The sequence below is a fragment of the Tasmannia lanceolata genome, unplaced genomic scaffold (genome assembly GCF_043159265.1).
Source record: "Tasmannia lanceolata isolate RefF3 unplaced genomic scaffold, GAP_Taslan_0.1 ptg000013l, whole genome shotgun sequence".
Classification (NCBI taxonomy): Eukaryota; Viridiplantae; Streptophyta; class Magnoliopsida; order Canellales; family Winteraceae; genus Tasmannia; species Tasmannia lanceolata.
This window is the reverse complement of record NW_027518690.1, coordinates 3,861,156-3,882,019: the sequence shown is the minus strand read 5'-3', so window position 1 is coordinate 3,882,019 and position 20,864 is coordinate 3,861,156. Positions and strand designations below refer to the sequence as shown.

At 38.2% G+C, this 20,864-nt stretch overlaps 1 protein-coding gene and 1 pseudogene across 1 annotated transcript; both read left to right on the top strand.

Moving 5' to 3' along the window:
- Positions 1-5,359: 5,359 nt before the first annotated feature.
- Positions 5,360-8,956, top strand: LOC143889541 (14-3-3-like protein). Its single transcript, XM_077393787.1, has 4 exons — positions 5,360-5,996; positions 6,328-6,450; positions 8,407-8,523; positions 8,612-8,956. The coding sequence occupies exons 1-4, from the start codon at positions 5,508-5,510 to the stop codon at positions 8,663-8,665; spliced, it is 783 nt and encodes a 260-aa protein (XP_077249902.1). The 5' UTR covers positions 5,360-5,507; the 3' UTR covers positions 8,666-8,956.
- Positions 8,957-15,038: 6,082 nt separating this feature from the next.
- On the top strand, positions 15,039-15,665 carry LOC143890603 (7-deoxyloganetin glucosyltransferase pseudogene; annotated as a pseudogene).
- Positions 15,666-20,864: the final 5,199 nt, after the last annotated feature.

Here is a 20,864-nt window from a genome sequence, read left to right as displayed (position 1 = left end):
TGCATGCGTAATGAAGGGGGGGGGAAATATCAGCGCCCCACGAAAAAAATCTGTACAAAAATTTAAACAACGTGTTTTGCGATGGGGATATATGATTGGGTTACAGATTTTGAGGATAAGATAGCAGTCGTCGGGGTCCCAACCAGTCCTAGGTGGGTAGGTCCCACCTAGGACTCATGTCCATGCACTCACAAGTCACAACTGTTGCCATTTGATGAGATTCTCCAATCTCTTGTATCACTTGTATGTACACTCACCACTCCAAGGACGATTAAAACCTAATTTGGGCCCACCCACCTGCCGGACACGTGAATTAGTCATTTAGCTAGGTCGGTCCCACCAGGACAATGGCATATCTGAACCATTCGATCTCGGACTTGTAGTGGAATGGAATGGATAGGAAAATGCAACATTGCATGTTGAAGTTTATTCTGATGCTTAGGATTCATATATCATCCACGAAGCGAGGCCCTGAAGAATCAACATCTAAATTAGGGGACTTCCCCTCCCCCCCCAAAAAAAAAAAAAATCTTTAAATTTTAAAGGCAAAGGAAAACATTAAAGGGGTGAATTTATCCTCACTATTCTCACAGAAACCGTTAAAAGGAGGGGATTTTATCCATTTAGGGGGGGCGGGGGAAAGTACCATTACACCTAAATTATTGTTCGAAAATATCAATGATATGTTCGCCCGTTTTTTTTCCATGGGCCACCCCAATCCAAGTAGTCTCTTCGTAGTTACTTGATACAGTAGTAGTTGTAAGTGGTTTTGTAATGCAGGGGCGTATATGATGCGGAAGCTAAAGGAAATTGGAAGTAAAAAAGAAGAGGAAAACAAGGATAAGGGAATTATTATTATTTTTTTTGGTGGATTTTATGGAGGATGAGACTATGGGTTAAATGTAGTTTTGGGGCTGCTAAGTGAGATGTAAAAGAAGGCAAAGGGGTCTCGGCTGAATGGGCTGAAATATAGGGGAAAGGGGTACAGAATAGTTAATCTTTTGTGGCAATTTGGGATGGAAAACTTGGGTAGAAGGCTTGTCTCTGACCTTGGGAAAGATGGCAGGTTTGTAGACGCCCTCTTACATCTTCCGATCCGAGGGTCCTGGACGATCCGATTAAGGTCTGAATGATCTTGACCATATTGATCTTCGTGACCGTGCAAGATCAATTTGCATCATTTTGGTTGCCAACCTCATAAGTAGTGGTAGGGGTATCATTAGTAATATAGAAAAAGAAGAGAGAAAGCATAAGTCCTAAGACTATTAGCGAAAAAAGACCTTTTGCTTGGATTTTGTCATAGTAGCTTGATATGCCATGTGGACAGACAGGGAGAGACAAGAACCAGAAGCAAGTAGTCTCGTGGTAGTTTGAAACTCTGCATGCAACAGAACAAAATATTTTGATGACATGACAACAAAAACCTACACAAACACCCTAAAAACCTTGGATATTGTGCAACCAAACAGTACAGGGTGCGGCATAGGGAAGAAAATGGGTGAATATATCCCTTTCCTTAGATTATTAACTCAACATTTTATGTTAAGTTAGGTAATCGGTTGATTGCGAAAATGTCCACAAATTTAGGTTTTCTGTCAGATCGGGTTGTCCAATGCCTCAACCTTGACCCAATCTGACCCGAGCACGTGCCAACCCAACTCAAGTTAAAATCAGCTTGAGCCCGACCCAAGTTGCTCCCCGAATTGATATGGAGCAAAAAACTAGTTGTACAGCTGTGAAAAGCCTATTAAAAAGAATACAAATCAAAGTGGGCTGCGTCGTTATCAAAATATGGTAATGTGGATATTAGAACCCCCCAAAACAAAGCAAATAATATTATAAGAAGCCCTAATTGTGGGAAGCTCCACTCAGGGCCCACTCAAATGATGCCTCAATAAGGAAATGGCGAGGATATTTTCAACCCCCCCCCCCCCTCGGTACGCATTCGCCCCCCTTTTAACGTGATTTGACGTCAAAAAATGTTAAAGTTGCCCAGTGTTATCGTTATAAGGGGGGGATTAATGCGTACTGCAGAGGGGGTGAAAATATCATCTCCCTAATCTAATATGTAACTTAATGGGTAAATGTCCCTTTTTCACTGACTCAAATGGCTCCCCTTCATTTAAAATTTGAATCCCTAATATCTAACCTGGCATGTAAAGTGAATTTCCCTTTTAACGTGATTTGACGTCAAAAAGAGTTAAAGTTGCCCAGTGTTATCATTATAAGGGGGGTTAATGCGTACTGCAGAAGGGGTGAAAATATCATCTCCCTAATCTAATATGTAACTTAATGGGTAAATGTCCCTTTTTCAGCAACTCAAATGGTTCCCCTTCATTTAAAATTTGAATCCCTAATATCTAGCCCGGCATGTAAAGTGAATTTCCCTTTTAACGTGATTTGATGTCAAAAAGCGTTAAAGTCGCCCAGTGTTATCGTTATAAGGGGGGTTAATGCGTACTGCAGAGGGGGTGAAAATGTCATCTCCCTAATTTAATATGTAACTTAATGGGTAATGTCCCTTTTTCACCGACTCAAATGGTTCCCTTTCATTTAAAATTTGAATCCCTAATATCTAGCCGGGCATGTAAAGTGAATTTCACCTCATGGAAAGTGAGTTTATGGTGAATTTCCTCATCATTTCATTAAAAAGAAAAACAATGCAACATGGAAAAAAATGATGCAAAAATGGAGCACAAGTCGCACTGGTTTTGCCCTTCCTTACTAGTGCCAGGGTTTGACCTTCCTTGCTTGTCATGCGAATTCGCATCGAAGAAGGAGAAGAAGAGATCACCAACCACATCGGTGATGAAGAAAGCCTGCACTCGTCCATCTAGCTCATGCCAAAAACTCAACTTTTGTGACTATGACAATTGAATCTCTTGTAAATGCTGCCTAGATGTGGCACAAGAAGGAAAATGTTAGCCATTCTGTGCTTTGATCTCTTTTGGCTTTCTAGATTTTGAAATCAAGCATCTATAAGAAAAAAAGGTTGGAAGATGAGAGTGAGAAGAAAAGAGGGAGGGAGAGATTTGGGATTTCTAAGGTATGAACAAACAAGCTAGGCCTTCATTCTTCTTCTCTTCTTTATTTTGTTATTTTTTTTCACATTTGCTCTAAAAAATTGCCTAGAATAGTTATTTTTTCATATATGCTCTAAAAAATTTCAAACCATTCTCACTTGAAAACACAGCTAATGTTTTCAGTCCAAAATTGTAGATAGCATGGGGCCCACCCCTCGCAAGCCAAGAACTATTCAATCCCGTGGTTTTCTCGGGAAGAGATATATTCGCCCCTTTTGGTTTCCTGCGCCAGCCCTCTGTAGGGTAATTTATGAGTAAGGGTGCAACTTGGGTAATAGGTCAGGCTCATCCTGAACCAGACGGGTACAACCCCAGGTTGGCATTTCCTCGGGTTGGGTTGTGCTAGGGTCGGGGAAAAGCCAACCCGATTTAATTTCGGGTTGGGTTAGGGTTGAGGCCTCATGACACCAACGGAATCAAACCTTTGTCCTCTAATTTTATCTTGATTTTCTTTGAGTTATTGTTATTTTTTATTTGGCCCCGTCGGTGAACCCAAACCTAGCCCGATCTGGTTTCAGGCATGGTTTTAAATTTCAAACCGAAACATACCGAAACTGAAACTTCCGAAATGTACAAAATTTCGGTTGGAATTTTAGAAATTTTGGCTAAATTTTTGATACAATAATATTTTTATTGTTTTACAAAATTACGGCCGAAATTACATTGAAATTTCAGTTTATCAAGGTCCAAAATTCGGTTTCGTAGTGGGTTCACCTATGGCGAGCCATTGTCACACAATGAGGCGACCCTACTATAACTGTAGGTCTCCCCTTTGATCGATCTGAATCATCTATTTTTGCCCTCATGTAGATCTTTCAGCTCCAATCAAAGGTAGGGAACATCAATTTGAGATGATTCCACAGGGTACCAAACCAAGGTGAAATGTAAACAGATCACCCGACTATTTTAAATTTAGGAAAAAATAAAAAGGCTGCAGATATTTGCACCACCATATTTTGATAATTGCACTAACTTTCCTTCTCTTTAATTACTTAACCAGCAAAGGTTTGTGATGATTCCCAAAAGCTCTCATAAGCATGGTTTTAAATTTCAACCGAAATCCGAAATTTCGGTAATTTCGGTCCGAAATTTCGATTAAATGTCATTATTTATTAAAAAAAAAAGTGTTACAAAATTCTGACCGAAATTTCAGTAATTCCGACCGAAATTTTGATTTTTGGTGGGGTCCGAAACGGTTACCGAAACCGAAATTTTAAACCATGCTCATAAGCCATTAAAAAAGGAAAGACAAGGTGAGTTAGAGCAAGTATGAAAAAGTTAAGACATTGTAATGGAAGATGGATCAAAGATGCAATTATATGAGATTATATTTCCTAATTTTTTAAAGGGATTTGTTGTCTTCCATCACGAGGTGGCTGATCTGACATGCGACAGAGCATCCTGGAAATGCCTTTTGCTATGGCCCTAGCATTTCCGGGTCCACCGTCTACATAACTCCAGCTTGCTTATCCAAAAAGGTACAAAAAGTAGTAGGGTAGCAAGCGTCAATATCAGACGCCAATAAAAATTGAGTGACAACGACAGGGATACTGATGTTGGGACTTACCATGTTTTGATAATTGTGTTACCTCAGTTTGTCTCTTTCATAACCTTTGACCGGTGTTTTGCTAAATGCCGCTACTTTTGTCAACATCAAGAAAAAAAGATTGAAGCTAAGAGGGTGTCTATATCAAAAATAGCTTTCTATTATTAGCATAGTTAAATAGTAAGTATAGTTGATTTGATATCGACACTCCTCAAAAGCATCTCTTTTCTTACCCCTACCTATTAGGGTTAAGGAGCATTTTTAAGTGCGATTATCAAAACATGGTGGTGCCAATATCAGTATCTTAAATAAAAGCCTGCTTAGTACGAGTTTACGACCACTGTTCCTCGTGTCTATACCCATAAAAAAAAAAAAAAAAAAAAATTCGGAAAAAGCTCTTATAAGCCAATCAGAAATAAAAAGGACAAGGTGAGTGAGAGCAAGTATCAAAAAGTGGTGTGCCAATATAATAAGTACCCAATAACATTTGAGAGAACAATTAAAATATGATACTAACGTTGGCACTAGCATATTTTGATAATTACACTAAGTCATCTTGGCTCTTTATTTTAAATTGACTTCTGACTTTCTGAGAGCTTTCTGGAACTGTAAGAACGTTTGACAGCTCTTTAATTACTAAAAAACAAACTGACTTAGTGCAAGTATTAAAACACCGCAGTGCCAATATCAGACTATTAACAAAAAGGCCAGATATTACCATTTACGACAGCTGTTCCTCATCCTTCCAGCTGGGCCTCTCTCTCTCAAAACAGAAAAGAAACTTCTAAGGTTTATGGGAGAATGGTTCACTGCTTGAGGATAAATTCACTCCCTTGAAACCCTAATCAAATCTCAACCCCTCTTCAGAGCACTCATCAATGGCGTCCACCAATCAATCTTCCCGAGAAGAGAACGTGTACATGGCAAAACTATCAGAACAAGCCGAACGCTACGAAGAAATGGTAGATTTCATGGAGAAAGTAACAGCCTCAGTAGAGTCCGAAGAACTCACTATAGAAGAAAGAAATCTCCTTTCCGTAGCTTACAAAAACGTCATCGGAGCCCGTCGGGCCTCTTGGCGGATCATCTCATCAATCGAACAAAAGGAAGAGAATCGTGGAAATACCGATCACGTGGCCACGATCCGAGATTACCGGGCCAAGATCGAGTCCGAACTTAGCTCGATCTGTGATGGAATACTCCGATTGCTTGATTCGAGGCTTATTCCTTGTTCTTCGAATGGAGATTCGAAGGTTTTTTATTTGAAGATGAAGGGAGATTATCATCGGTATTTGGCTGAGTTTAAGATCGGATCTGAGAGGAAGGAGGCTGCTGAGAGTACTCTTGCTGCGTATAAGTCTGCACAGGTTTGTGAATTAGCGTTTTTTCTTTGTTCATTTTTTTGTAAAAAGTATTGTATTTCAGGACATTGGAAGTTTGTATTTCAGGACCTGTGATACCTACAAACCAGCAATGTCCTGAAATACACCAAAAAAAATAAAAAATTTCAAAAACCCTAACCCTAATACTAATTCACACATTAGGGTTAGGGTTAGGGCTTTTTTTTTTTCTTTGTCCAATTTATTTTGTAAGAAGTATTGTATTTCAGGACCTGTGCTGCCTTCAAATAAGCACAGGTTTGTGAATTAGGGTTAGGGTTAGGTTTAGGGTTTTTGATAATTTTTTTGTGTATTTCAGGACATTGCGGCAACGGAGCTGGCTCCGACGCACCCCATCCGGCTAGGGTTGGCGCTCAACTTCTCTGTTTTTTATTATGAGATCTTGAATTCTCCGGATCGAGCTTGTACTCTTGCCAAACAGGTGAGGATTGAATCAGATCGGATTTGAAACCCTAACTCTCTATCTTTATCTTTATCTTTTTTAATGGTGAATGGGGAGCTCTAATCTGCAGGTTACAATGGTGAAGATAATTTTATGTTTTTCATTTTCTTCTTATGGTTGTTTTCTTGGTAGTCTAGATGGGAAAAGAAAATTCCCGAAAAGAAAACAGGATCTTGGCTAGGAATTTGTATGTGATCTTTATTTTTAATCAATCTAGTGATTTTGATTGTGATATGTATTTTTAATCAAAGAGAAATTTAACTCCTCTCTCTCTCTCTCTCTCTCTCTCTCTCTCTCTCTCTGTGTATGTGTCTATTTTTTTTAATGGTTAACGGAGAGTACTGATCTGCAGATTACGTTGTCAAAGAAAATTATATGTTTTTCATTTTCTTCTTATGGTAGTTTGGTTGGTAATCTTGATAGGAAGAGAAAAATCACGGAAAGAAAACACTATCTTGGCTTGGAATTTGGTTCGTGATATTGTTATTTAATCAATCTAGTGATTTGGTTTGTGATGTTGATTTTTAATCATTTAGGACCCGTTTCTATGCCGAGAAGATTTTGATTTGGATTTCTCACATTTGCAGCCCTTTTTGCATTGTCAATTGGATCCGGATCAAATTCTTGGATTTCCAATTCAGCGACAGTGGAAAAAATCAGATTTCCAAATATGCTGTGAAAATAAGTAATTGAAAATCCACAGATGTGGCAGTTTCCTTCACCCTCTTCGATCTTCAACCTCTCCCCTCTAGTAGGAAGTATCCCCTTCCTTCTCTGTCTCCCTCAACATGAGCTGGTGGATCTATTTATTTTGTATTCAAAACTCAATTCCAAATCCAAATACAAAATACGAGGTATCCAAACGGGCCCTTAGGGGTTTGGTTCGCTATGTTGATTTTTAATTAATACAGGGATTTGGTTCTTGATGTTGATTTTTATTCAACAAAGGGATAGGATTCAATCTCTCTTCCCTCCTCTCTCTGTATATATTTTTTTGAATGGTGAACGGATAGCTCTAATCTGCGGATTACAATGGTAAAGAAAATTTTATGTTTTTCGTTTTATTCTTAGTTTGGTTGGTAATCTAAATGGGAAGAGAAAAATCACGAAAGAAAATAGGATCTTGGCTAGGAATTTTTTTTTTTGAAAGATCTTAGCTAGGAATTTGGTGCTTGATGTTTGTTTTTAATCAATCTTGATTTAGTTTTGATGTTTATCTTTTAATCTATATAGGGTTGTGGGTTGTGATGTTGATGTTTAATCAATTAGGGATTTGGTTTGTGATGTTTATTGGTAATTAATATAGGGATCTGGTTCTTTTTATGATTTTATCAATATAGGGTCTGATTCTTGATGTTGATTTTTAATCAATCTAGTGATTTGGTTTGTCATATTGATTTTTTTAATCGATCTGGTCAGGTTACTTAGGGCTTTTTGATCTTGGAACGGATTTGAATCTTGTTCTTGGTTTCTGAGTACATTTGGCCTTTTAATGTTTCTTTCGGCTTAAATGAGATACGAAATGAATTTTTGTAGGTTTAACCAATCTACTGATTTGGTTCGTGATGTTTATTTTTAATCAATATAGGGATTTGTTCTGATGTTGATTTTTAATCAATATAGGGATCTTGTTCTTGATGTTGATTGTTAATCAATCTAGGGATTTGCTTTGTCATGTTGATTTTTTGGATCTATCTGGCTGGCTATCTTAGGCTTTTTGTTCTTGGAAACGGATTTGAGCCGTGATCTTAGTTTTTTATTTGATTTGGACTTTTAATGATTTTTTGAGTTGAATGAGATTTGAAAAGTCTAGGGTCTCTGCTTTAGTTTTTTTCTTCTTCTGGTACTATTTATGAATTGACGAATGTAGTAGATCTTGAAATGTTTCTAGAATCTTTTTTTTTTTTAAAGTTTGTTTTTTGTTTGTTTGTTTAGGCATTTGATGAAGCGATCGCTGAGCTGGATACTCTAGGGGAGGAATCGTACAAGGATAGCACTCTGATAATGCAGCTTCTTCGAGATAATCTCACCTTGTGGACTTCAGATATGCAGGTCTTGGATCTACCCTGATCTTTTTCCTCTATCATCCATTTGGTCTCTTCTTTTTTGGACTTTAAATTCATTGCTGTTTTTTTTTCAGGATGATGGAGGAGTAGATGAGATCAAAGAAGCACCCAAGCGTGATGATGAATAGTAGCAGAGAAATCTAGTTTCTGGTTAGGGTTTCTCTTCCCCGTATGTTTTGAATAGGAGAGAACTTATTACTGTGTTTTTCGCCCTTGGTGACTTTTTAGTTGTTTCTTCTTAGATTCCCCAACCTCCAAGGTATCGACTTTTGCGAGTTTGGTTTTTTAGTCCTGTTTTTCTTTTTGTTTTTCTTCTTACTTTGCCAAGTCTGAAGTTGTGTTTTCAGTCAGCATGTTGGAACTATGTCTTCTTATGTCAAGCTATCACTGCCTTCTTTTTATTAATGGGCTTTTATGACTTTCTTGGGTCTGTAATGGCGAATCATTGCCCTCCTTGATTGATATTTCTACCAATATATATTACCCTCTCCGTTTTTTATATAATGATTCTCTTGTTTTAATTTTTTTTTAAGAAACTAATCAATTGCTGTATTTTGCAATGGTCACTGAATTTTGTACCTAAATGGAATAAAAAAATTAACCCACCATTTCAGTTCACAGATAAGTAAATAGAAAATTAACCATTATAGGGTTAAATGATGGAAGAAAGCTACCTTAGGGAGGGAGAGTAAAATAATAAGAGGAGGCAGCTGGTGTCTGCGTGGAGAATTTCTTTCATTTTCACATGGAGAAATTTTAGAAAATGAAAAACCATAAATAGTAAACAAATCCTAATTCTTCTCGAGGGTCTGGGGAGCGTGGGCGAGAAGTGTAAACATGAAAAGAAACCCAACGTTAAGATTTGAAGTTTGGAACATCTAGATGACTGTTGTGAATACTAAATACTGGAAAGAGAAGGCAACTGTGTCTTTTTAGTGTAATTTTAGGAAAGCCATAACCTACAAGTTCAGGACATGGTGCGAATAAAAAATGAGTAGGAAATACAGAAACATCACACCAGTGTTTATGGAAGGAGAACATATTTACCCTAATGACCTAAAGAAAGTAGCAGTTAATTCTATTGCAATGGTTCCCATATTGGACCTTTGAGATGAGCACAAAGGTTACTTTGGGCATGGTTTACAGTGGATGCCGTTCCTAACTAAACCACCTCTCTAGCAGAAGTGAACAATCCAGTGCCCAAAGATTTCATAATGACTAAATTTCAGCACACAGTATTGACTATTTATTAACTGTTGTGGATACGAGCTTCTTGGAGAGGCTAAGTTCAGTGGCTATCTGTTCCACGTTTCTTTTTCTGCTGATGATATTCACTTGATGGGGCATTGTAATGTTTGTTTTAGTGGGTGATTGTATTATAGATTTTTATGCTTGCTTTTGATAAAATTATCTTAAGCTTCTATTTTGAGTAGTTTAAGGGGTAATATCATCCTGCATTAATAGAAAAAAGGGTGAAATGAGTTGAAACTCCTGTTTTTGGATCTCCAATGGCCCAAATATCATGCAATGGGGTAATTCTAACATCCAACTGATCTGATTAAGAAGATCCTTGCTAGCACAACAAAAAATAAAGATGGATTAAGAAGCAAAGATGAAGAGTTAAGCTTGTAATCCTCCTTTTTCCATGGAGAAAGCAAACAAGAACTTCCCTTGCGAAGGAGAAAAATTCCTCCAAATTCTCTACTAGATTCAAGATCTAACTCCATTTTCAAAAATCAAATCCAACGGTTATTACGAGGAGGGAAACGAGTCTTACATGATGTAAAAAAAAAAAAACTAGATTATCCTTAAGCTAAAAGACATAAAAGGACATGTAAAAATACAAATGACTAAACTACCACTAGGGGTGTAAACGAGCCGAGCCAAGCTTGGCCAGGCTCGGCTCGGCTCGTTAAGCTCACAAGTGAGGCTCGGCTCGGTCAGGCTCGCGAGCCTTACCGAGCTCGGGTTATATTATCTTCACACCCCTCATCTTCCCTGGACAGCCCTACTAGTGTAATTTGACTACTTTTTTTACACTATGGGGGTGGTCCTAGTAACAAATGGGGTTTCAAAAATGAAGTGACATATTTTGCCCCCCCCCCCCTTTCACTCCATGGACAACCCTTTTAATGTATATATTAATATATAATATATATATTTAAATATATTAAATTCTTAACGAGCCGAGCCGAGCCTGGCCTAACTCGGGCTCAGCTTGTTAAGGATTCGAGCCAAGCTCGAGCGAGCTTCCGAGCCCGAGCCAAAATTGACACCCTTAACTACCACTATATGGGCCGTATGGCTATTATTAATGACACAGAAAATCCTATTCTAATGAGCTATATACTAAATCCATTCCAAAAAAAAAAAAAAAAAAAATCAGCTATATGTTAATGAGCTATGAAGGCAGATGTAAAATTTTCAGGGATTCTCCTGCATCACTCTCACTCCTTGATAAACTAATATTCCGTGGGGAAAAAAATTCATGGTTGACAAATGTGGCATTTGCCATTCAAAAATAAAAATAAAAATTGTAGCATTAATCTCACAAAAATCCTAAACAAAACAAATTTGTTTTGTATTCCAGGATTTCTTGTCGGTTCTTATCAATTTCTCTCTAATTCTAGGATTTCTCGCCGGTTCTTGTCGATTTCTTTCTAATTCTAGGATTTCTCGCCGGATCCTTTCCAAATGCATACAACCGAGCAAAACCAAAAGAATTCATTTCATATTCCATGATTTCGTTAGGCTCTGTTCACTTGCCTTCTTGAGAAAGGAAAGGAGAAGAAAGTAAGCCAAATTTTCCCGTGATTGGACATGATTTGACATTTTCCGCCGTTCACTCGTTTTATCGGGAAAGCGGAATTACACAGGTGGAAAATATAAATAATGACGTGGAAAACCAACTTTCTTGCACTTTCCCTCTAAATCTTCTCACCAAAAAGATGAGAAAATCACTTTCCTAAGAAAACCACTTTGCCTGCATCATTTCTTTTCCTTTCTTGGCCAAGTGAACAACGAAATTTTCTCACAAAAGGAATTTTCTCACAGTTTCTTTTCCTTTATTTTCCAGTTTTCCACGTCATATTCTTTTCCTTTCTTTTCTTTTCTTGCAGCTAGAAATGATATCTGCACTAAGGTGTTTTGATAAACAAGCACTCCACTTGTTTGTCGTGTAGTATTTAAAGGGATTTCAGAGGATATTACGGTTCTCAAAAAGCTCTTTAAACCCTTTAAATACTACACGACAAACAAGTGGAGCGCTTGTTTATCGAAACACCTTGGCACATATATCATTTCCCTTTCTTTATAATCACAACCTTTAATAGCCTTACTAATGGGGGATTTCTTCGTCTGTCCTTCTTTTCTCTCCCTCTCTTCTTCTATTTCTATTACCACAAGAAATGCATCAATCGCACAGCCGCATGCAGCCACGCTGTATGTCACTTTCCCTTAACTGTTGGCACTCCAACGCTCCCAGGCGGAAATTAGTCGCACTCAACTCAAGCATAATTCATGGATCGTGGGGCGTATCCATTTTCATTGGTGACCGAGAGCTACACATCTCTACTCGAAGAGCAATATGTCGTAAGCTAGTCCTGCTCTGAGAACAAGCCTCTAGATGGAGAAGATCCTGACCAGAACTGTTGGAAGTTGTTAAAGCAAAAGGAGACCCACTCCAAGAAAATATAGTGTGGCAGGAGGTGAGTAGAAAGAAGCACTCTCCCATTCCTCATCAAGGCCATCATAGTTTGAGGAAGAGCTAGAGATCCAGGAAGTTAAGTTAGAGGATGAGACACATCTTGGCTCTAGAGATCTTTTGTGTTTTCACTTTCCCTTTGTTACGCTCTCTTGGTTTGCAAGAATAGGGTCAATGTTGTGTTTGCTGATTGTAATACTGTTCTCATTTTAATAAACCGGTAGGGGTCCCCGCTAAACCCCAGCTTACCTTACCTATAAAAAAACAGAAAAAAAAATGTAAATAACCTTGGAGATTCGACAAGGAGAAAGAAGAAGAAGAAGAATAGAAAGAAACGGAAACCCAAAACAAAATTTTCCTTCTGGAGCACTGCCTGGAGAGCCCCGCAACGCCATGTTGCCCTTGCACCAAACCTGTCTATGAGTCGCGCACGAATATCCTGAAATAAAGAGAACATTTTCAAAAGGAAGAAAAAGATAAAATGTGGAAAGTGAACCTGATAATTTTAACTACTTTTCGAATTTAACTGATAAAGAGTTCATTTTTTTTAAGAAATTATATTTCCATCCTATTTTTTGCATTTCCACCATTTTTAAGAAAAAAAAAAAAAAAAAAACTCCTTTTATGTTTGTCTTTTCTTGAGAGTAACTTCATTTTCAGTAGAAAAAATTGTCCGTAGCTCGAGGGGGAGATGTGGAATGACCTTCTTGCCCTCGACTCCTGTACTGGGCGTTTGTAGTAGGGGTTCAACTTGGTTCGGGCTCAACCCAGTGGCTTCAACCCGATTTTTGCTCAGGTTGGGTTGGCATTTTCTCGGGTTGGGTTGGGTTAGGTTTGGGAAAAGCCAACCTGATTTAGTTTCGGGTTGGGTTATGGTTGAGGCCTTGGCAACCCGACCCGACCGAACCAGACCTTTGTTGTCTAATTTTATCATAGTTTTCTTAGGATTATGTTTTTTTTCTTGTATTTTTCTGTTTGGCCCAAGATGTACCCGAATCCAACCCCACTCAACCCAGCCCGATTTGGAGGTGGTTGGGTTAGGGTTGGCCTCAACCTGAACCTACCCAAGTTGCACCCCTAGTTTGGAGTTTCCCAAACTGTTTGGTGCCATGTGATGTGTTCTCATTGGATTCCGGATCTTCAGCTTAACGAAACAAACAACTTGTTTTTCTGTTTGTCTTTTTTTTTTTTCCATTTTTATGAAAAGACGAACTCTCTTTTGTTTGTATTTTCTAATTTTGAGAAAGAGATTTGCTAGGGACCATCGCAGAAAGCATTTCACGGGCCGGCTGCTGCATAAGAGAGCAGCCACTCAGGCACAGATTTTGTCTTATTAATATAATTCATCATAGGTTGCTGCTCTCTGATGCAACAGCCAGCCCACAAAATGCCTTCCGCGATGGTCCCTAGCAACAGCCAGCCCGCGAAAAGCCTTCTGCGATGGTCCCTAGCAAATATAGGGAAGTGACATATTCACCCCCTTTTCTTACATGGGACAGCCCCTTCTTGTGTATTTATGACTACTTGTTCACACTAGATGAGCCTGTCCCAAGTAATAAAGAGATCGAATATATCATTTCAGAAAATATAGAGAATACTATTAGGAGGCCCTGGCCCGGCCTTATCCAGGCCTAACAAATGAATGGACCCTTTACAATATGGCCCTCTGTATTTTTTCGGTTCACGTGGCCATCATCCACCAGATATCATTGAATGAAAAGTGATACAATGTGGCCAAACAACTTTAATAAAACAACCCAAGTTACCAAGTTTTTTTAACTAAGTCCCCACCACATACAGTTTTGAAGTTGCCAAACAACATTAAAGACTAAGTTTCTCTATCTTAACTTGTCTTTCATATCTAAACACCTGTCAAAGGTTATTACAGTTCCCAAAAAAAGCCCTAAGCCTTTATTCTTCAGCCTTAAAAGCTTTTTTTTACTCCTTCCCCGAGCAAACCTTCTCTGAGCCAACAGCCCCGATGTCGACTCATCACATCCTGGGGTTGAAGAAGGTCCCAAGGGTTCGGTTGTTCGCCGATTCAAGTGGTACGTGAGTTGGGTTTAGAACGTCGTGAGAGTAAAAGGATTCGAACCTTTGCATGCCGGTACCAAAAACCGATGCCTTACCACATGGCTATACTCCATACGGCCCTTCCGTGAGAGGGCCCTGGGGAGAGGGGGAAGGGAGAAGCAGGGCTCGAAGAACGAGCCGTGCAAGGACGCGGGGATATAGCAAGTAAGCAGCAAGGTTCTCCCTTTAGGACCGACTACAACAAGCTCGCGACTCTAATAGAAACAAACGGTAAGCTCTCTGCTCTATTTGCTTGCAATGCTATGCCTAGAGGCCAATTAAAAAAGAAAAGAGTAGATGAGTTTGGGGGATTATTAAAACTATGGAAGTGCCAATATCAGTTGCCAAAAAAAAAATTCATATGAATTCAATAATTTTTATCAATAGCAGTCATTGTATGGTCACAATGTAGGCCAATGAATCAGAACAGACCATAAATAGAAGAGTCCCACTTGGTCTTGGCTTTACTTTATGATGCGCCCAGATCAACTTTTTGTGCCTCGGCTAAGGATATAACATGGGACACATTCTTGGGACACATTCTTTTCAAAATTTAATGTATGACGTGTTAGGCCTAAAATCGGTAACAGATCAACTTTTTGGTCGAAAAATCACGCTCAAATCATCCGAAGCATTGAACATTCCTCACTATTCAAATGCTTCTTGAACTGTTAACTTTCTATATAAAAGCCCAGTACTCTTCTTACCTCATTCCACATAGTGTGATGGAGGGAGAGAGGATGGGATTCCAGAGGCCTCATGCCGTTTGCATTCCATATCCAGCACAAGGTCATATAAATCCCATGCTAAAACTAGCAAAAATCCTCCATACTAGAGGCTTTTACATCACTTTTGTCAACACTGAGTTCAATCACAGACGTCTACTTAGATCTAGAGGCCCTGAATCTCTAACGGGTCTCGATGATTTCCGATTCCGAGCCATACCCGACGGCCTGCCGGAATCAGATTCCAACACGACTCAAGACATTCCTGCCATCTGCAACTCTACAAGTAAGACTTGCTTAGCTCCCTTTCGTCGCCTTCTAACCGAGCTTAATGATACTCCAAATACACCTCAAATCAGTTGCATAGTTTCTGATGGGGCCATGAGCTTCACATTGGACGCCGCAGAGGAACTTCGAATTCCAGAGGTTTTGTTTTGGACCCCAAGCGCTTGTGGTTTCTGGGGATATGTCCATTGTGGACAGCTAGTTGAAAGAGGTCTTATACCATTGAAAGGCAACTCCATAGTACCAAACCTAGTCGAGTCAACTCAGATGAGTTCTGAGTTAACTCGAAACTCGCATTGTAAAATGAGTTGGCTCGTCAAAAAACTCGGCACGTATGGATAGTGAAACCGCACACTGAACTATAAGTGGGATTTGCTAGCGGCCATCGCAAAAGGCATTTCGTGGATGGTCTTTTACATTTGACAGGAGCCACACAGGCTCCCTTTTCATCAGATTTTGTCTTCATTCACGAGGTGGCTGCGGTCAAATGCAACAGACCATCCGCGAAATGCCTTTTGCGATGGACACAAATCCCAATATAAATATATCTGTTGAATTTACCTACATTATTATGATAATTTCGTCGAGTTTTTATCGGGTCAAGAGTAGCTCGTTTTCTCAACTGAGTTGACTCAACTTGACCCACTTACTGAATCGTTTTATGACTCACATAGTTAACTCACACTATAAAACGAGTTGGCTAGTAAACAAACTCGTCTTTCAACCATGGTTTAAAATTTCGGTTTCGGTAACCGTGTCGGACATTCGGGAAACCGAAATTTTGACCGAATTTCTGAAATTTCGGTCGAAATTTGGTACTCCGGTTCGAAATTCCGGACAGGTAAATGGCGAAATATTTAATTTCTCCAAATACAGGTTTCAGTCCCCCACCGAATTTAGGATTTCAGTCGAAATTTTAAACCATGCTTTCAACCCCACATGACTCCTTTTTTATGAACTGACCAAATGGGGCCATACGTTGACTTGGTAATAACTTGAGTGTTTCGTATTAAAAGGTTGTCACGAGTGGAGACAAAGGACTTTGTTTAGGGGCAAACTTGACCAACTTTAAACTGTGTGGTTTCAAGCGGGCCTCATCTGCTTGTCCTTAGCAATCCTCCTTAATTTATTGTGCAGCTCTTGGCATGTATTTTGCTTCTTTTAATTCTTCAATATTTATTTTAAAACATAAAAGATAATATTTGCATCTATCTAAACCCAGTCTTCGTAGTTTTATTACACTGTATTTTTTTTTTGGGATAATTACATTTACACCCCCTCTAGTTTCTGACACATCCACTTCGACCCCTATAGTTTAAAAAGTGACAAAGACATCCCCTCTAGTTTCGTTTTGTTTAAGGTTTGCCACCTCAGCTGAAGGTTCGTCCATAGATTGAAGGGTTAGGATGATCCGATGGAGCTGATTTTTTGGGCACACCCTATCTATGTCAGGACCCATCAAATGAACGCTTTGGATCATCCAAATAATGTGGGCCCATACCCGAATCCAAACACTACCAAACGCTTTGGACGAACCTTCAGCTGAGGTGGCAAACCTTAAACAAAAGTGACAAAGACTAATACAATTTTTCCAAATAACGCGGTCAATGGTGAGTACTTTAGAGAGGCAATTCACTCCCCATCCTAATACAATTTTTTATCCCTGATTCCCACCAAGGCTAATAAGAATGGGGATTGTCTTTCTTTAGCCCACCTCTTTACTGTGCATGTTAATTATCATGAGTTTCTGATTTTGTTTCTTTCAAAGTCTTGAAGGCAGTGAATTTTTACAAGTTGGTACATGGAGTTATTGCAGATGGATATGATTTTCTTTATAAGAGGCAATTTAGTAGAATAAAAATGGCATAATATTGTTGAGACTGATTGAACTCTTCTATCTGCAATGAATGTTCCTAGGATTTTTGGGGCAGAGACACTTCTATCTTCAATACCTCGTAACTAGAATGCTACAAATATTTCTTCTGTTGAAATACTAACTGCAAACATGGAAAAGCTGAAGAGCTCTCGAAAGGTCGAGGTGTGGTGTGATAACACACACACACACACACACACACAGAAGAGTCAATGAATTAATGTCATTGACAGCCTTTTTAAAGAATCCATGGAGTAAGCAAAATTGTGTAGAAATGCCCTATCAATGAAATTCCTTTTAACTAGCATCTTATGGAGAAAGAACTCTACACTGGCTGGGTGGTGGTTCCAAGGGAAGATCATTACAAATACTGATGGAAATAGTGCCTTCAATGCTCCATAATCAATCCTGATTTATAAGTCCACATTCCCCATTCATAGAGATGTTTTTGGAGTTGGGAGACATTGATAGAGTGCATTTTGATTTTAGAAGAGTCAAATCCCCAGTGTAGAAAATTGTACTGTAGGACAATTTGTTAAACATCCCCTTGGCATATAATATGTTACACATTATTTGTTAAACTCATTGTTGTTTCTCATACAAAAGATATCATGTTTGTTGATGAGTTACAGTTCCAAGTATTGACTTTCCAAACTTCACTTTTCAAGAGCCTCAGTTATCTTTATTAGTTTTATTTTTGTATGTGTTATTCTAGAGCATCTGTTGCTACCTCCCTCTTTAATTTCTGTGTGCTAGTTTTAACATTTGAGTCCCCAAACATAAACTTTTTAGAAAATGAAGATATATTACATACGAGACTTGATGCCTTCTTTGGTGTTTAAGTCAGCATGTATTGATGAAAATCTTGGACTCAAGTATCTCATTGTCTTTGGCTTTTAAGCCAGCATGTAGTGATGAAAATCTTGGAGTCAGGGATGTAATTGTCATGCAAAAGTCAGCAGCGAAATGGCTTTCCGCGAAATTATCGTTCCCCATTATAAAAACATGGTAGTGCCAATATTGGATTTCCATGAAATTGCCTAGAAAATCACTAACACTAACAACAACAACCAACGAGGGATTTGTTAGGCAGTTTTGCGGAAAGCCATTTTGCAGAAATCCCTCTGCCACTAGCCCCATTGTTGGAATAGATCCACAGCCTTGGCTCACCTCAACCCCGTTTTTCGCGATCACTGTGTTATTCATCTCATCTTCTTGTGTCTTCAATTTAAATGAACTAACCTCTGCAGATTCATCAATAGGAACCATTGTAGGAGCTCCCCTCATACAGACTAAGGCTCTGTTTCTCTCAACGTAAAATATGGGCGTAAAACAAACTTTATGTCCATTTTTTCACATAAAAATTACCCCAAAGTTTAGTAATTTTGTACACGTGACAATCTTATGATGGCTCTTTCCAACAATCCTACAACGACTGTCTTTATAGCTTGAAAATGCAACTTACTTGTTATTTAATTTTCATTACAGGCCTCATTGATTCAAAATACACATAATGCCCATTAAGGAAAAAGGAAAGGCAGTCTACTCAAAGATTGTATCAGGAAAATGAATATAGTGCAAAACAAAGAGGGGTGTATGTATCAAAACAAGAGGGTATAAATATATCTAAGATATATCAGAGAGATAGAAAGAATCTCTATCCGTAGTGTCTAAATAGAATGGAAGGCATCTCTATTGTCGTAAAAGGTACTGATGCTGGTTTCCTGATCAATTTAAAAGTTTCAACATGTGAAGGTACCTTGTGAGTCCTCATTAAAATTTTGAAGCTATCCTTGAGGCAGCTTTCCAGAGACCATGATATGAGTTCAGAAATAGCTTGTTAGAGGTACATTGGGAAAATGGAAGATGGTGACTAAAGAATGTTACAACAATCAAAACCACATATTTCTGCAAGCTTTATTGTATAAAAACCTAACTCCAGTTAACTTCATGCCAATTCTGACAAGGGTGTTTTGCCTCATTATTTTGTTTCTTGTCACACTTCTTTTGTAAGTTTTATATGATTACTGATATATACGTAAAGGTAGAATAGTCTTTTCTATTTACTACTGTTCTTTCTTTTTATATGGGAGTGTGTAATTGTCTTTCTTAGAAGTGATTAAGAAATCAAAAATCATAGTGGGCTTCAGTTATTTTTATCAAATGGATTAAAATGATTATAATTAAAGGTTGTTGAAGTAGGAGCACCGTAATAACGAAGAAGACAATCCGATCAAAAGATTACGGATGATTTTTTATTTATTTTTTGAACAGGAAAAGATTACGGATGATAATCGTGGGGCTTGAATGCTAAACCACATTTGGAGTGAAACTCCAAGAAACAAGTGTAAGAAAACCTTTTCTCTACAAAACATACTTTCAATTCATGTTTAACTGTCCCAAAAAAGCTCTCTTCTTGATTCACCTGACCATCTTTACAGAGCTAAGCTCTCTTTCCAATTACTAGTAATATTAAAAGAAGCAACTAAAGAAAATAACTCCTAAATCCTATTCATAACAACTACCTAAAAACAACTTAGAAGAATAGGAAGTTGATATCTAAAACATTCTAAGACAGAATATAAAGTTGTCGATGCAAGAGATCTAAAACCAAAATAAGAAAGTTGCTTAACTTAGAACAACTAAGGGAAAATAGAAAGTTGTGAATTGCTAGAAGAACCTTGAATTAGAAAAGGTTTCTATATCTAACTCAAGCCAACAAATTAGAAATATTCTAATCTTGACGGTTTTGTAGTTTGGAAACGCAAGCTTGCTACTCACATGTCATGTCACCCATTCATGCCACATCATCTTTCATGGGCTCATGATAAGCCGTTGATCCTGGAGCTTTTGGGATCACCGGTCTTAGGATGATCCATCTTCTGTTGGTAATCTTCGGCTCACTCTTCAATCCAATCAATTTGATTCAATGCACTGAGTTGGAAATATGCTAGGCTTGATTGCCGATCTGAACTGTTTATCTGTGCTGTCTGGCTAGATGCTCCTACATCAGTTGTAAATCAAAGAGATTGCGGTTATTATGAATGCAAGTGACTATTGTGCAGCCACCAGACTATTGATCAGTATATCCCACAATTCAAATATCTTTGTCGCTTCTACAATAGGTTTGTATGAAATCTTTGGTTTTCTGTGGATATCGTAGCCACAGTCTGTACTATAACTTAGGATTGACTAAAATCTTCTAAGAACGCTTATTGCTAAAGCTATTTAAAAATAAAAAAATTTAAATAAAAATATGAAAAATAGATAAAATTAGAAAAATAAATTACATAATATTGATCAGATGGAAATCCAACTTCTAATTTTATACATTGAAAAATTAATGAAACAAGTAGCCTTAAATTCGTTTTTCTATTTATTAATGAGGACACTTGCTAGTCAATTTCTCAGAAAGCCATTTTGCAGCTCACTTTTACAGCATAGAATAGCCACTTAAGAAGCTAAGATGAATTAAATGAATAAGACAAAATTGGCTACTAAGTGTTAGCTGGTTCAATTAGTTTTTTGAAACTTCTGCCCATTTGATCAAACATGACTGAAAATGGCTGGTTTAGGTTGAATTGGGTTCCTTGTTCTTAGTTTGAGAGTTGATAGAACGACATACATGCATCAGGGAAGTCCCTAACAACCATCTATATTGCTCCATG

Coding starts and splice junctions, on each gene's coding strand:
- LOC143889541 (XM_077393787.1), top strand. CDS start 5,508: ATGGCGTCCACCAATCAATCTTCCCGAGAAGAGAACGTGTACATGGCA. Junction 5,997..6,327: donor CTGCGTATAAGTCTGCACAG/GTTTGTGAATTA, acceptor TGTGTATTTCAG/GACATTGCGGCAACGGAGCT. Junction 8,524..8,611: donor TGTGGACTTCAGATATGCAG/GTCTTGGATCTA, acceptor TTTTTTTTTCAG/GATGATGGAGGAGTAGATGA.